At 37.8% G+C, this 13,720-nt stretch overlaps 1 protein-coding gene across 1 annotated transcript in view; it reads left to right on the top strand.

Moving 5' to 3' along the window:
- asic4a (acid-sensing (proton-gated) ion channel family member 4a) overlaps positions 1-11,986 on the top strand; it is a 119,224-nt gene extending 107,238 nt beyond the window's left edge. The window contains exons 5-10 of the mRNA XM_055031647.1: positions 3,157-3,210; positions 5,038-5,191; positions 7,522-7,613; positions 7,760-7,839; positions 8,773-8,883; positions 9,572-11,986. Of these exons, the coding sequence (XP_054887622.1) occupies positions 3,157-3,210; positions 5,038-5,191; positions 7,522-7,613; positions 7,760-7,839; positions 8,773-8,883; positions 9,572-9,733 (653 nt within the window). The 3' untranslated portion in view covers positions 9,734-11,986. The remainder of the gene's footprint in view (positions 1-3,156; positions 3,211-5,037; positions 5,192-7,521; positions 7,614-7,759; positions 7,840-8,772; positions 8,884-9,571) is intronic.
- The last annotated feature ends 1,734 nt before the right edge of the window (positions 11,987-13,720 follow it).

Genomic DNA, 13,720 nt, shown 5'->3' with positions numbered 1-13,720 from the left:
AGAATTACCAGATTAAAGTCAGAATTTTGAAATCAAAGTCAAAACTTGGAGATTAAAAACATAATTCTGTGATTGATGTCAGAGTTTTGAGACTAAAAACATAATTTTGTGGAAAAAAGGGGATGATAAAATGTTTTCCAGCATTTTAATTTGTAGGTGTGACTTTGACTGTGCAGTTTAGAGAAAATTCACAGTAAATTCAAACTCCTCCTTGTTGTAACGATGAGTTTTGGAGACGCCTCAGTGTTTACCAAGATGATTGAAATGAAACCCGTTTTTAAAAATCAGCTCTACTGCATGACCTCTTATTCATCTCGGATATAAAACCACCAGAAAAGCACCTTTCCAATAGAGTCTCTGTGTGTGTTCACAGAAAAATCCCCTCCGTTTTCCTTTTAATTAGGAATGAAGAGACTTTATAACAAAAGCTACCTGCAGATCCTTTGATGGAGACTTTAAACGCTTTGCTGTCAGGTGCTGCTGGGGGGATTTCTGGATGAACTGAAAGTCATTTCAAATCCAGTTGATTTATTATAATTGTTTTGTAGACCTTTTTAAACGCCCTATTCGACTCCAGGGACCATCTGAAGGCATTAGAGAACTCTTTAGATCTTATCATAACGCCACAGACTCAAAGAGAAAAGAACAGTTCATTTGTGAGAGGTTTAAATAAGGAAATGATTCACCTGAGACTCTGCAGCCTCAGTAATCTGAGAAACTATTCACACGCTCAACTTTTCTAAATATCTTTTCATGTTATTGCATAAAATTCAGACCTTATTTGGTACATTAACACATAATTACTCAAAATATTGTTTTTTTAGGAACAGTTGAGACCCAAATGGAAGTGGGAAACCTGCAAAATGTCTTGCTGAAAAGTTATTATTTGTTAGTGGACTGAGATATTCGCACTAGAAAATACACAGTAAGATTCTGTGTTTTTTGCAGTGTTGAGACCGAGGCTCATTTTTCTGCCTGTTTGTCTGCAGGCCTGAAAACTCAGTTATGGACTCTGATCCAATCTCTGTTTGAAGAAGAAATTAATAATGCTTCTGATGAGTGAAGATCTCCCAAACCTCTAAGCTGACATTATCTTGCAAGGGTTATTTCTCTCCCCAAGTCCCCAGAGGGTCGTAGCATCCGACAGGTAATGAGCAGCCCGCCCCACTTGATGGGGCAGAACTAATGCATGTGGGCCGGCCCAGAGGAAAAGCTACGGAACCGGCTTCAATTGTCATGTAAAGGAGAACTGACTGTCAGAAGAGAGAACCGAATCCACAAACCACAGCTTTGCAACATCAACCAGCAGTCTGCAAACATGTTACAGTTTAATGCTGACATGGATTAAATTGGGGGCAAATGTGCACATGATTTAGTTAATCAGCTTTAAATAAAGGTCAGATGTATTAACAATAAATGTAATTGTTTATTTCTAAGTGAAAACACTTGGTTTTAAAATCCTGACTTCACTGTTTACTGATAGAATTGGAGCTTTCTGAATTGATTTATAGTAATGCAATAGAAAGTCCTGTGGTTAGGATATGATATTATTTCTTCTCATTATTAATTACATCAGTTACAGAAAGCAGCTGGTGACGCAGGACAATGAGGACAAATGTTTTCACTGCCATGACGTGGCGACACTTTAAAGCTTTTAGGTTTTGTAATTATTTACTTTCAATGTGAATATTTGTTGGAGTTTTTCCTGTTGTTTAAATTTCACACAGTGTGTCAATATTAACGGTGTTTGTTTTCTAAACTTTCTCGTTTTGCTGGGCGTTTTCTGCATTGACATTCAGTAAATCATGTGAATAAAAAACAAAGCTGTAATTTTTATAATTTTCTCTTTGTAAAATACTTTTAAAACGGCAAGAAAATTTATTTATGCAATTATAATCATCACCTTTTTTTTTTACATTTCTCCATGTTGCAAACAAATTTCGCAATTTGGGGGAATTTTATTTTATATACGACAACACGGAGTTGTGCATAATTATGATACATCTGGGAAATAATATATGATTTTCAACTTTATTATTAAAATTTTATTTTTAAAACATAAAAAGCATTTTGAAGACTGAGGGTTTAGCAGTTCGTTTTCTGCCTCACGTTCACCAGAAAGTTTGATGTTAAACCAGAAAACTTTGTTTGCTGGACAAACTTCAAGACAATCTTAAAGTTTGTCTTGTGCCAAACTTTAAGATGGATTTCTAATTACGTTTTTCAACAAATCTAATAGTTTTCTTGTTGACAAATTCCCCTGCCTGAACTGTGGATTTCTGCAGCTCCTCTGTAGTTTCTGTGCTGCATAATTAATGATTTAATGAGATTAAATTACCTACAGGTGGACTCTACTCATTAATTAAGTAACGTATGAAGGACTGGAATTTATTTTACATTAAAAAAACATTAATTATTCTATATAAAAGGTATACAGACACACTTTGTTTATCTGATTGTGCCCTTTATTTTTGTCAAAGTCCTCAGATTTACTTTAAAAGTAACAATGCATAAACATTGGGTCTATAAAGCAGCGAGACCCTAAATTGTATGTTTTATTTAGAGATTTGTGAGTTAAAAAATGAATATTTCAGTGCCTCCTCTTATTTCTATATTTGGGTGTCCACCACAAAAAGAAGCTATTAAGTTGTTCTTGTTCTTGATGTGTGGACAGCAGACAGAGAATGGCTTTTTGTCTCTCCTGTCAAATGCATCTTGAAATGTAAAATATGTATATAAAATATGAAATGAGTCGACGGCGGCTCTGTTTTTAGAGGAAAAGATATTCCTCAAAACCTTTTAACGTTTCTCCACAAATATTAGACCCATGAGTCTCACAAAACGCACAAATACAAATTAATTGTCTCGCTGATGAATGCATGTCATTAATGACCTGGGCAGTGTGTGGCTTGTTGATTGGTTTTTGAAGAGGGTCTAAACATGGCTGGCGGGCGGAGCCAGCACGCTCCATTTCTCCGTGCAATCAAGGACGGATGTCCAAGACGCGGCCGCGAGGCGCGCCCGCCTCCATCTGGAGACGAATGATCAGCTGCAGAGGAGCGTTGTTCACAGACGCGCTGCCTCATCGCAGCAGACACGGGTCACTGAGCATTTTGTTCCTGATTGATTCAATTCACATTCTGCTCTTATTTCCAGGAACTGCAGATATCTGCCCTCCCAGTAAAATCAACTGTGTTGACAAAGCACTCGGTAAGAAACAATCTTCCTTCATTTCTTTTCCCATTACCCCAAAAACACAACCAGTAAATATGATGAGGATATCTTTTCATATTCTCCTGGACTGGGTATTTTAAAATTACTTTTTCTCGTGGTGATTTGGGTACTTTAGCGCTTGATGGCTGCGCTGCTTTCACACCGAATGTTTCAAATTAAAGCTGCGCTTCATTCCCCAGCGCCTGACCTCACCCTGCCTTTCAGTGGATATCGCAGCCGAGCCTTGGTTTCAAAGAAACGCCAGTGAAAGGGCCACTTTATTGACTTGGCTGGACAATTAGCATTTCTCAGCCAAATAAGCCAGAAATTTAATTATGTCTCCCTTCACTGAATTGAAACTCTGTTTAAAATGTGGCTGAATGAGATCTTAGATATATCTCACAAGAATGGGTCGCATTCATGTGGCTCATATTCCTGAATCAAACGGACGGATTCACCACTCCATCAAAGGTGATGTATTAAAAAATAATTTCTGCATTTCTGTGGAGGTGCTTTCTTCCTACATCAGACAGACGTAGGCCTCCATGCTCCTGCATACAAATAACCTGATTGTTAGAGTTGTAAAATCCATAAATCATCAAATTATAATTACTGCTTTCAGTGCTTCCTCTGCACATTTTTAGCCAGAACTGAATGCTTTCAGAATTTTAAGAGTGGGAAAGGGAGTGCCATTGTTTTAGAGATCATAAATATGTATTTAATGTATTAATATGCCAGACACTTACTGTATGTTTGTCTTAATTGAATAAAAGGTACGATATGCATTTTCTTCTGCAGACTTTACTTGTTCGTTTAGTCAGAGAAAATGTATTCTGCCGTTATTTCTGTGAATTCAGCTGCTGCGGTTCTCCGTTAGGCGATAGTCTGTTGATTTGTTGCGAAACCCTAAAGATTCACTGATCTGTTTTCTGCCAACGTCTGATGTCCAGTTTTTGCAAAGCGTTGTGCTGCAGATAAGCATAGAAATCGATTCCAATTTATTTATAAGATCTTTAAGATAAGACTAAACAAGAAAAGCATTTCAAATGTTTTTTTTTGTCTAACCTTTCTGCTTTGGGGGGTCATTAATGATTTATACTAGAAGTGCAGGCAATTTGCATTAAATAGTCGATATACAACAGGTTTTGTTAATGATGAAACCCTTAAAGCCCTTTCAAAATGTTTTAAGTGTCTTGCACTTGCAAATAGTGTTGCTTTACTAAAACAGGAATCACGTGTTTTCCTAGAGAAGATCCTCAATTTAAGTGTTAGCTTTTCAAAAGGTTAACATTTCTAAATCCAACATGTTTTATGACAAACAGAGGCCGAGTAAGAATAGTTAAATAGTTGATGCATAGCAAGTCTTGCTCTCTCTCGCCCTTTTTCAGCCAGAATAAAGCGGACTCCCTGCAAAAACACAAAATCTTACCGAGTTTCTGGTGCGAATATCTGAGTACACTTGAAATAAAACTAAATTACAAGTAACTTTTCAGCAAGATATTTATTTCAGGTCAACATTTCCTTACTGGCTTCACTGTCAGATCATTTCATTTATAACACGGGGAAAAAGTCAAGCTTCTACATCTTGCTGAAAAGTTGCTTGTAAATTAGTTTAGTCTTGTTTTAAGTTTTCTCAAAGACACTCAGATGAAGACCAAAATACTTGATCAACAGCGGATGTTACAACACAACGAGGCTGAAACGTCTCCGTTTCTGAGATGTTACGCCGTTACAAAAAGGGACTGAAGACGTAGCACAATGTGAAATAAGTTCAACTGAAATTATAATCACACCTTACATCTGTTTAAAACTGTGTGTTTGCAGCCCAGCTGCAGAAGAACAGCGGGGATATCTGTCCATGTGAGACGCCCTGTAACCTCACCCGCTACGGTAAAGAGCTCTCCATGGTCAAAATCCCCAGCAAGGGCTCAGCTCGCTATCTCTCCAGGAAATATGACAAGTCAGAGGACTACATCAGGTACGGACCCTCAGCCAGAAACGAGCTCGCTTATGAGCGGCGGTGTGTTGCTCGGTTAGGGAGTCATAAAGTAGGCCCTCCATCCTGTGCTAACAAACAACAACAAATATAAAGTAGAATCAATTAGATTTTCATCCAGGCTTCAATTTATGTTTGTTCCAGTAAACAGATGTTGATTATTGGAACTCTTTTTAATCCAATCTACTGGTAATAACATTTATTGCTTTGTGTTATATGAGCAGAAATAATTACTATGATGAAGTGGGAGTATTTGTTTTCCAGCGTTAGTCTTTCTGTCACTGAAAAACATGCATCTTAACAGCAATTTGACTGGTTTCAACAGCTAAGACACCTCAAGCAGAGCTTCATTTACCGTTGTAACATATATCGTCGTATATCATCGATAGGTTTGATAAGCAATATTAAAACTTTATAACATAAAGCATTCATATCCCTTGGACTTTCCACAGTTTGTCATGGTTCAACCAAAAAGGTCAGGATATTTAATGTGATACAAAAACAGAAAGCAAAATCCAAGTAAGAGCCTCCAACTCTGCATTTACACTAGCATGTGAAAATGGCTGCAAACAGATGCACAATTATACAACTGTACATCTTTGAAAAGCAGAAGGAGAACCTCCTGCACAACCAACAAGACTTTGGCAAGTAGCTTCTGAACTGTAAATCAACAACAAATCACTTGCCTTTTCCAGCAGCCATTGTAAAGTGCATAGAGAAACCGGCTGACCAAATGTCCTGGAGTTCCGCTGGGGTTGCTAGGTAACGGCACAGTGGCCATAGAATGTGTTGTAGCAATTAGGAGGTTTTTGAAACTGCTCCTTTTCCAGACACCAAGGAAACATGAAGGACTTGGGTTGTTTTCTATTTTAAATATATGCGAGATAGTAAGAAATGTCCTCCTCTAATATCTAATGCACAAGTCTTGGCTTGACGGTTATCAGGACCAGTGTTGCATAGTAACAAAGTAAAAATACTTCACTACTTTACTTCAGTATATTTTGGAGTGCTTCATACTTTCCTCGAGTATGAAAATTTTTATAACTTTCACTTTTACTTCACTACATTTCTGAACTTAATTTCATACTTTTACTCCGATACATTTTCAAAGTGTGGTTTAGTTACTCATTACAAAAAAGCGAGAGAGAAACGCAACTGTTTTGACCAACCTACTGATTGACTGCAACAAAGCCTGCTTGCCTGGGCTTGTTCATCACCACCAATCGGATGCACCTGTTTCGCTTCTCCCATTAAACACCAAGTTTACAAAAAGGTCTCCCTCTTCTTATTATTATTTTCCAACATGTCTGTGGACAAAGCAAGGTTTGCACAAACACGGATGAGAGTGCCTGATTTGGAGGAACTTGCTCATCCAACATCACTGATTGACCTCAGATATGCACTTCTGAAGGATTTGTCAAAATGGCCACAAACACTCATAAAACTTGTGGAAAGAATTTCCTGAAACCAGAAGCTGTTAAAACCTAAAAAGCTGACATCATAAAAAACCCTATGTATTAAAAATTGGACGTCACTCAAGCTTATAGGTGTATCAAAGCTGAAGAGGTTATACTTTTTGGAATATACTTCATTCACTTCCTGACAGTGTCAGCTGGATTTGACTGCTTTTATATCAAATTTAGTTTTAGATTGGACTAGCAGTGATATTTTATCCAATCTGTTTGTGTGTTTGTAGTTTTAAAGTGCCTTGAGATGCTTTTCATTATGACTTAGCTTAATAAATAAACATTTTGCTGATTTTCTTGAGGAAAAAACACAAACACATACTTATGTCTTTACATTAATCTCTCCCCATGAAATACATAAAATTTTATTGTAATAAAGTCACAAAAGGTGGAAAAGTTCAAGGAACATCAAGCAAAATGTTTAATGCTAATATTTAAAGCTAATTCAGTGCAGGGGGAATCTGTAACACCTCTCAGTGTCTAATCAACGGGATATAAGAGCAGATAAACATGGCTAATCCAGAGAGCCCATGAAGATTCACAACATTTAATATTAAAAGACTCCATAAACTCCAGAGAGACTGGAGGATGTGAGTGACTAAGCATGCTGTTGGTGCACGTCCCGCTCATCTCTGCAAAACCCTGAAAGACCTCATTATCTCACTATCACTGCTTAGATCTATTCAAAACACTGTAGGCCTCGTTATCCTATCCTGTGTTAACGTGACCAGAAAGATGACTTGGTGAATTTATTTTAAATGAGGTCTGTTTGAGGTGAATAACAGGAAACAAACAGATGTTTTCTGAATTGTTTTCTCTCTCTCTTGTTTTGTTTTGTTTTTACAGAGACAATTTTTTGGTGTTAGATATTTTCTTTGAAGCACTGAATTATGAAACAATTGAGCAAAAGAAAGCGTACGACGTTGCAGGATTATTAGGTAAGAAACCCTCTGTTTTAAAGTTGATTTGTAAACTGCCTTCAAAACAGTGGAGCTCAATTTTGTAAAGACTTACAGAAAATACAAACTTCCCTTTGACTGCCTCCATCACTGCCTTCCTGAAACGTTGGTGTTCTGTGTTTCAGGTGACATTGGTGGACAAATGGGTTTATTCATCGGCGCCAGCATCCTGACGGTCTTAGAAATACTGGATTACGTTTATGAGGTACAGCAAAAGCTTGTTGCTAAATATGTTGACTTTTATCCAGACAAAGCACTGATTCTGTGAATCTACATTCTAGTTCCAGTGCAGAAGTTTATAGAAACATATCAAAGCATGCAGGTGATGTTGTTTTTTTAGTTTTTAGTCATTTACTTAAGACATCAATTTGTTGGGACACTATGAAATTACCTACAGGTGGACTCTATATGAAGGAAAAACTTAATATGGCTAAAAGACATATGACAATATGTGTGTTTCATATCTGTCAAAATCAATAATTATTGATTCGTTTTTTTTGTTTTTTATGTCTGAAATACTCTCTGTTAGTCTCAGCGGCGGAAACTTGAACTGCTGCTGCGCAGGTTGTTGCTAGGTAACCAAAGAATAAGCGAGTTGCTAGGTAACCAAAGAGCGAGAGTTAGTTGGTGCTACCCACTTCTGATCCCAGAATGCTTTGCAGTTCTGGATCGGATTCCAGAGAATTTAGTGAATATTCTATCAGACGTATTCTCTATTGATGTTTATCAATAGATAATATTGATCAATATCAATAGATAATATTGATTAATATCAATAGATAATATTGATATTGATCAATAGATAATATTGATATTGATCAGGCGTCTATCCTGATTATATACTGTCATTTATTTATCTCCAAGCCAAACTGTGTAGGTAGTGCTCCTTTTAACAAACCATATTCACTCTGTCTGATACGCCAGTACCACTGGTAGCTAATTAGCCATTAGCATGACGCTGCCACCGCCATGCATGACATTTGGTTCGGTGGTCGTGAAACGTGAAAAGTAAAGAAGAAATCTGTAAGGGGGCAAATGTTTTTGAGCACAAACGATTTTACAGAGAATTCCTCTTCCAAATGTTGTATTTCTGTCCTGATTTTTTGTCTCCCGCCTGACGTTCTGTCGGTGAAACCAGCTGATCAAGCATCGGCTTCAGCGTCTGCTGAGACCGCAGAAAGAAGAGAAGAAGAATACCCAGCCGACCACAACTGTTGCCACAGTGGGTCTAGAAGAAATGAAAGCAAAGGTACCAAGCAAAAACTGTTCTGTAATAAATTACTCCTTCCTAGTTTTCATGCTGACTGTACATCCCACATGTTACCCTGCAGCACTGCAGCCAGCTGTATTACAAAACAGCAACTGGATAAGTAATAGAGAAGCAAATTAATATTTCTCCACCACATGAGAATAGGGAGTGTAATGCTCCTAATTACTTTTTAACCACTTTGCAAAACACAACCTCCCCTGGAGCTCAGATTCATTATTGCACAACTTAATTCTGAGGTTGCTTATTTTCTAAACAATAGACTTCTCATGTTGAATCTAAGCCGGAGTGAGTCGAAGTCTGCTTTGCATATTGTAACTGTGACAGATGGTGAGTAATTGGGCTGAACAGCTGTGGACTCCAGCGGTGCTTCAAAGTCAGAGGCGAGTTTCGGGGAAGGCCCCCAGGAGTCACACAGAGGTGAAGGAGTATCGCATTAGCCGTTGCATTTCTTCGTTTTCTAGAGCAGGTCGTTTATAACGGACAAATGACACTTTGAAGCAGCTCGGCTAGGCTAATCACAGCTTTTCACTCAGTTTTCAGCCATAATATTTACATCCCAAACACTGGAAAGATGAAAACAAAAAGCTTGTGAAACATGAACTTATTCAGGTGTTTTTTATCCAATATTTGATCCTGGTTCTGACTTTGTTTCGTCTGCCTCCAACAGGAGCCCAATGACACGACACGGAGTCACCCAGAGGGGGCGTACGCCAACACGATCCTCCCCAACCACCACGTCCCCCACCCGCACCCTCTTTCTCACCCTCTTCCTGCGCCGCACCCACATCGCCCGGGTCACCACGGCGTGTTTGAGGACTTTGCTTGCTAAAGCCAGCTTTTGTTTCCAGTCCTGGTGACAAAACAAGACAGGAACTATATCTGTGTTGAGACAAAAACAGATTCCTCCTCCTCCTCCTTCTCCTCCTCTGCATCTCCGTTTGTTTCTTTGCTCTCACCAGTGAAAAGCTACGGCCAAAGTCAAAAACACTAAACTTGTGCTGCTAACAAACCACTTGTATGTACAGTTTAGGCACAAATCAGACACGGCTTCTTCTTCTTCTTCATCATCTTCATCTTCTTCTTCTTTTTCTTCTTCTTCTTTGTCTGTTTATCTCGTTTTGATCTGAATGGGAACCAAACCTAACTCAGCATCGCCTTGACTTCTCAGAGACAATGACCAACTCTGGTACACGATCACTACGAAGGGATAAGAGGAAAAATGCACTTTAAAAAGGATTTATTTATTCTGTTGGCATCTATTTGTTATTGTTAATAATATTACTACGTCTGTGTTCCTGAATCTACTCTGACTTCATGAAGCTGTATCAGATCATTACACTTGATAAATTATGTAATTATTTAACAAAGTACTATTATCTGTCTGTTCTGTATCGTATACAAGATAACAGTAAGCAAACCTTGTTGGTGTTGAGCCATCCAAAGTGTGAGTGGATTTATTTAGGCTGAGAAAGGAGCTAGCAGCATCTTTCCACATGATGCATCCTGTCCGGTTTGTGGTGAAGGTGTTAGAGTAGCAGTACCTGTACATAAATCACAAAGTCCTACAAGGTTTGTTTCAATGGTTGTTGTTTATATTTAGTTACTATATAACTTATGTAGTACCACTTTTAATTATTTATACATTTTAGAGGAGTTTTTTTTTATATGAAAATCACGATTGTAGCAAATGCTGTCCACTGACTGCCGAATATTAACAACACAAAGGTGACGAGACTGGATGACAAAAGTATTCGTAGCTCTTGAGCTGATTCATGTTTTGTCACATCAGAGCCACATAATTCATGTATTTAATCTGGACTTTATGAGACATGCCAACACAGAGTGATACATAATTGTTCTTCTTATCAGTCTGAGCATTTTCCAGTGAAAAAAGCTCCACAGCATGACGCGGCCACCGCTGTGTGTGGCAGTGCTGCCGTCCTGCATGTAGGACAAACGTTGTGTGTTTACATTTTCAGAAGATTGATTGAGGTTTTCTGCAAAGGTAACACTTGAGATATTGCTTTAAACTTTGTTATAAATGTATCCCTGTCCTGTCTGCTGTGTTCATTAATATTAATAAACAAACCTCTGGGACATGTGTGTCAAACTCGAGGCATGTGGGCCAAATTCGGCCCGCCACAGCTTTTTATGTGGCCCTCTGAGTTGTAGACTAAATATAAAGTGTTGTAAAATATTATTTCATCAGTCAAATAAATGCAGTTTCTATCTGTTTACTGCCAGATTATATTAATCAGTCCCTCCAGTTTCTTGCGAATTGTCGTGGAAATTCATGCAAAATCAACAAATCCCCAAACATTTTTGCACCGATACATAGCTGGGAGTTTATTGCTGATTTTTTTCCAAAAATTGTCAAAAACTTTCTCACTTGACTAAACAAATGACAAAGTCTTAACAGTCTCAACGATTCGTACATAAAAAGATAAACCGTTCCAAAGTTTAGCAGCACAAACTGTAAAATCCTGATCACCTTTGAATTTTAGCCCAAATTCAAACTAATATTCATTTCAGGTCTTATCAACATGTAAGAACCTTTCCTCTCAGAAAATATCAATAAAACTCAATGTGTACGTCCTAAAATAAATAATATTAGCATCCTTTTACCTTTATGTAATGTGACATGATACAAATAAAAACCGATAAAGTTTATTTTATTTTGAAGTTGTTATGTAGAGTGCCAATAGCATTGGCGGGCCAGATTTGGCCCACGTACCTCAAGTTTGATCTATAAAACCTGGCGGGGTTTATAGATCAGTTTGCATGTTTAATCTTAGTGATTTGTATCAAATTAAAGGGGCTGAACATAAACACGTGAGGTTTTAATCTGAGTGAAAATCCAGCATCATTTTAACGCCTTTTCAACGTCGGGTTTTACTTTGTGTTGATGATGCAGGTAAAATCCCAGTGAAATCATTACTGTGTGGCTTTAGTGTGGCAGTGACCTCAAGGGCTGCGAATACGTTTGCTGTATATTTTCCCCTTTTTTTATATTTCCACACAAATCTTTGCAATGGGATCGGAAGCTGTTTATGTTTTTAGCTGTAAAGCAGCTGTACTTGAATTATTCCTCTGATTTCTCTTTTTATTCCCTCCATCCAACCCTTCATTCTGGTCAATAACACAACTTTCAGCTGACATAAGCAATAAGAGACAGAATCTTACCTCTTTTGCCAAGTCATCTCCTTCAGATGTGGGCCGCAGCGACTGCAAGAAGCACAGCAGCTTATTACTGTTTGAACCTGGCATTACTGTGAGTGTGTGTGTGTGTTTGCGCGTGTTTGTGTGCGCGTGTATGTGTGTGTGTGTGTGTGTTTGCATGCATACTTTAACATTTTGCACACATGACTGAGCACATTAAGGTGACACAGCTCCGCTAAGCTGATCCAGTGAAATTAGTGGATTAGAATCAGAGAAGTTGGTGGGAAAACTAGACAGGCATTATTTTGGTTTGTAGGTTTTTATCTGCGAAATTCAGGCAAAAACTTCTGCAACATAAACTCAGACGACGGAGCCGTCAAGGATACAGTAGATTTTACGAGCACAAGTTAGAGGAGCGGTAATGGAAATTAATAATGAAAACTTTTACTCTGATTCCCTCATGTTCATATTTTCCACTATCATACAAGGCCAGTCTAGTCACTAACGGCTTTTTCCGCTGCAGGAAAATCCCTAAATTCACACGGCGAGAGCTTTTAAACATTTTGTCTGAAGTTCCTTCTTTTATTTTTAATACATTCAGGGACCAAACAGTTATCTGTTCAATCTTTTTATTCTGTTATCGTCGCTGGTTTTATTTTCCTTCCTGCCAGGTTCAAAAGTTTTCATGCACCTTGAATTTAGTAACATTTTGTCTCATTAAAACAACAATTAACATATTTTACTGGGATTTTACATGACAGACCAGCACAGTGTTGTGAAGTAGGAGCAAAAAGATGCATTGTTTTTACAATTAATCACAAATAAATACAGAAAAACAGATGCAAATATGTTGAAGTATGTCTCAAATTCAATTCAAATTCAAAAATACTTTTTTTTTGATCCCAAAGGGAAACTAAACGCTGCTGTAACTTCAGAGTCTCTGTAGATGATGAAACATCTCCTGTAGCAGTCTGTATTACAGTGAATCTAAAAAGCCTCTGACTAAAGATACTCTGTTTTTCAGAGATAATCTCAGAATAAAGTCTGAGTCACGTCTCAAAAATGAAATCTTTGCCTATTCTTTTCCCTCCGGCTCAACCAGATTGAATTTTAAGTTTTATATCTTAAAATTCGCTTTAAATTTAAGCTCAGTCTATTTTCCCATCAGCCCTCACCAGCTTCCCAGTACATGAGCATGATGCTGCCACAGACTGATGCTCCATAAGCTGTAAACGGCATAACGAGAAGCATTGTTGTGAAGGCAGAGTGTGGGAAAGAGCACGGGCTTCTTAAAGAGACAGAGGCCCAATTTCAAGGCGTTAAATTAAAAAGTCAAATTTATTTTAACTCATTTGATATTAAAAGGGTTTTTGCAATAACTGAGGGTCACATAGTTACTTGATTGTGATATAAAATGGGAGAAGGTGCCAGTAAGACTTTAAGATTTTATTTTATATCCTAACCGTGTTTCAAGTTTCTCCACAATTTTATGGCTCCTGTGATTCTTGGACGTCTTAAAACTGTTCACTGATATTCACTGAAGAGTTGGAGTAAAACAAAAAATAAAATGTACACAAGTGGACTCTATTTACTCACTAAGTAACTTTTGAGAGCAACTGGTTGAATTGGATTTTATTTAGGATGATAAGAGTTAACA

Source organism: Poeciliopsis prolifica, unplaced genomic scaffold, assembly GCF_027474105.1.
Source record: "Poeciliopsis prolifica strain line A6 unplaced genomic scaffold, Auburn_PproV2 SCAFFOLD007, whole genome shotgun sequence".
Taxonomy (NCBI): Eukaryota; Metazoa; Chordata; class Actinopteri; order Cyprinodontiformes; family Poeciliidae; genus Poeciliopsis; species Poeciliopsis prolifica.
This window is presented reverse-complemented; position numbering and strand designations above follow the sequence as displayed.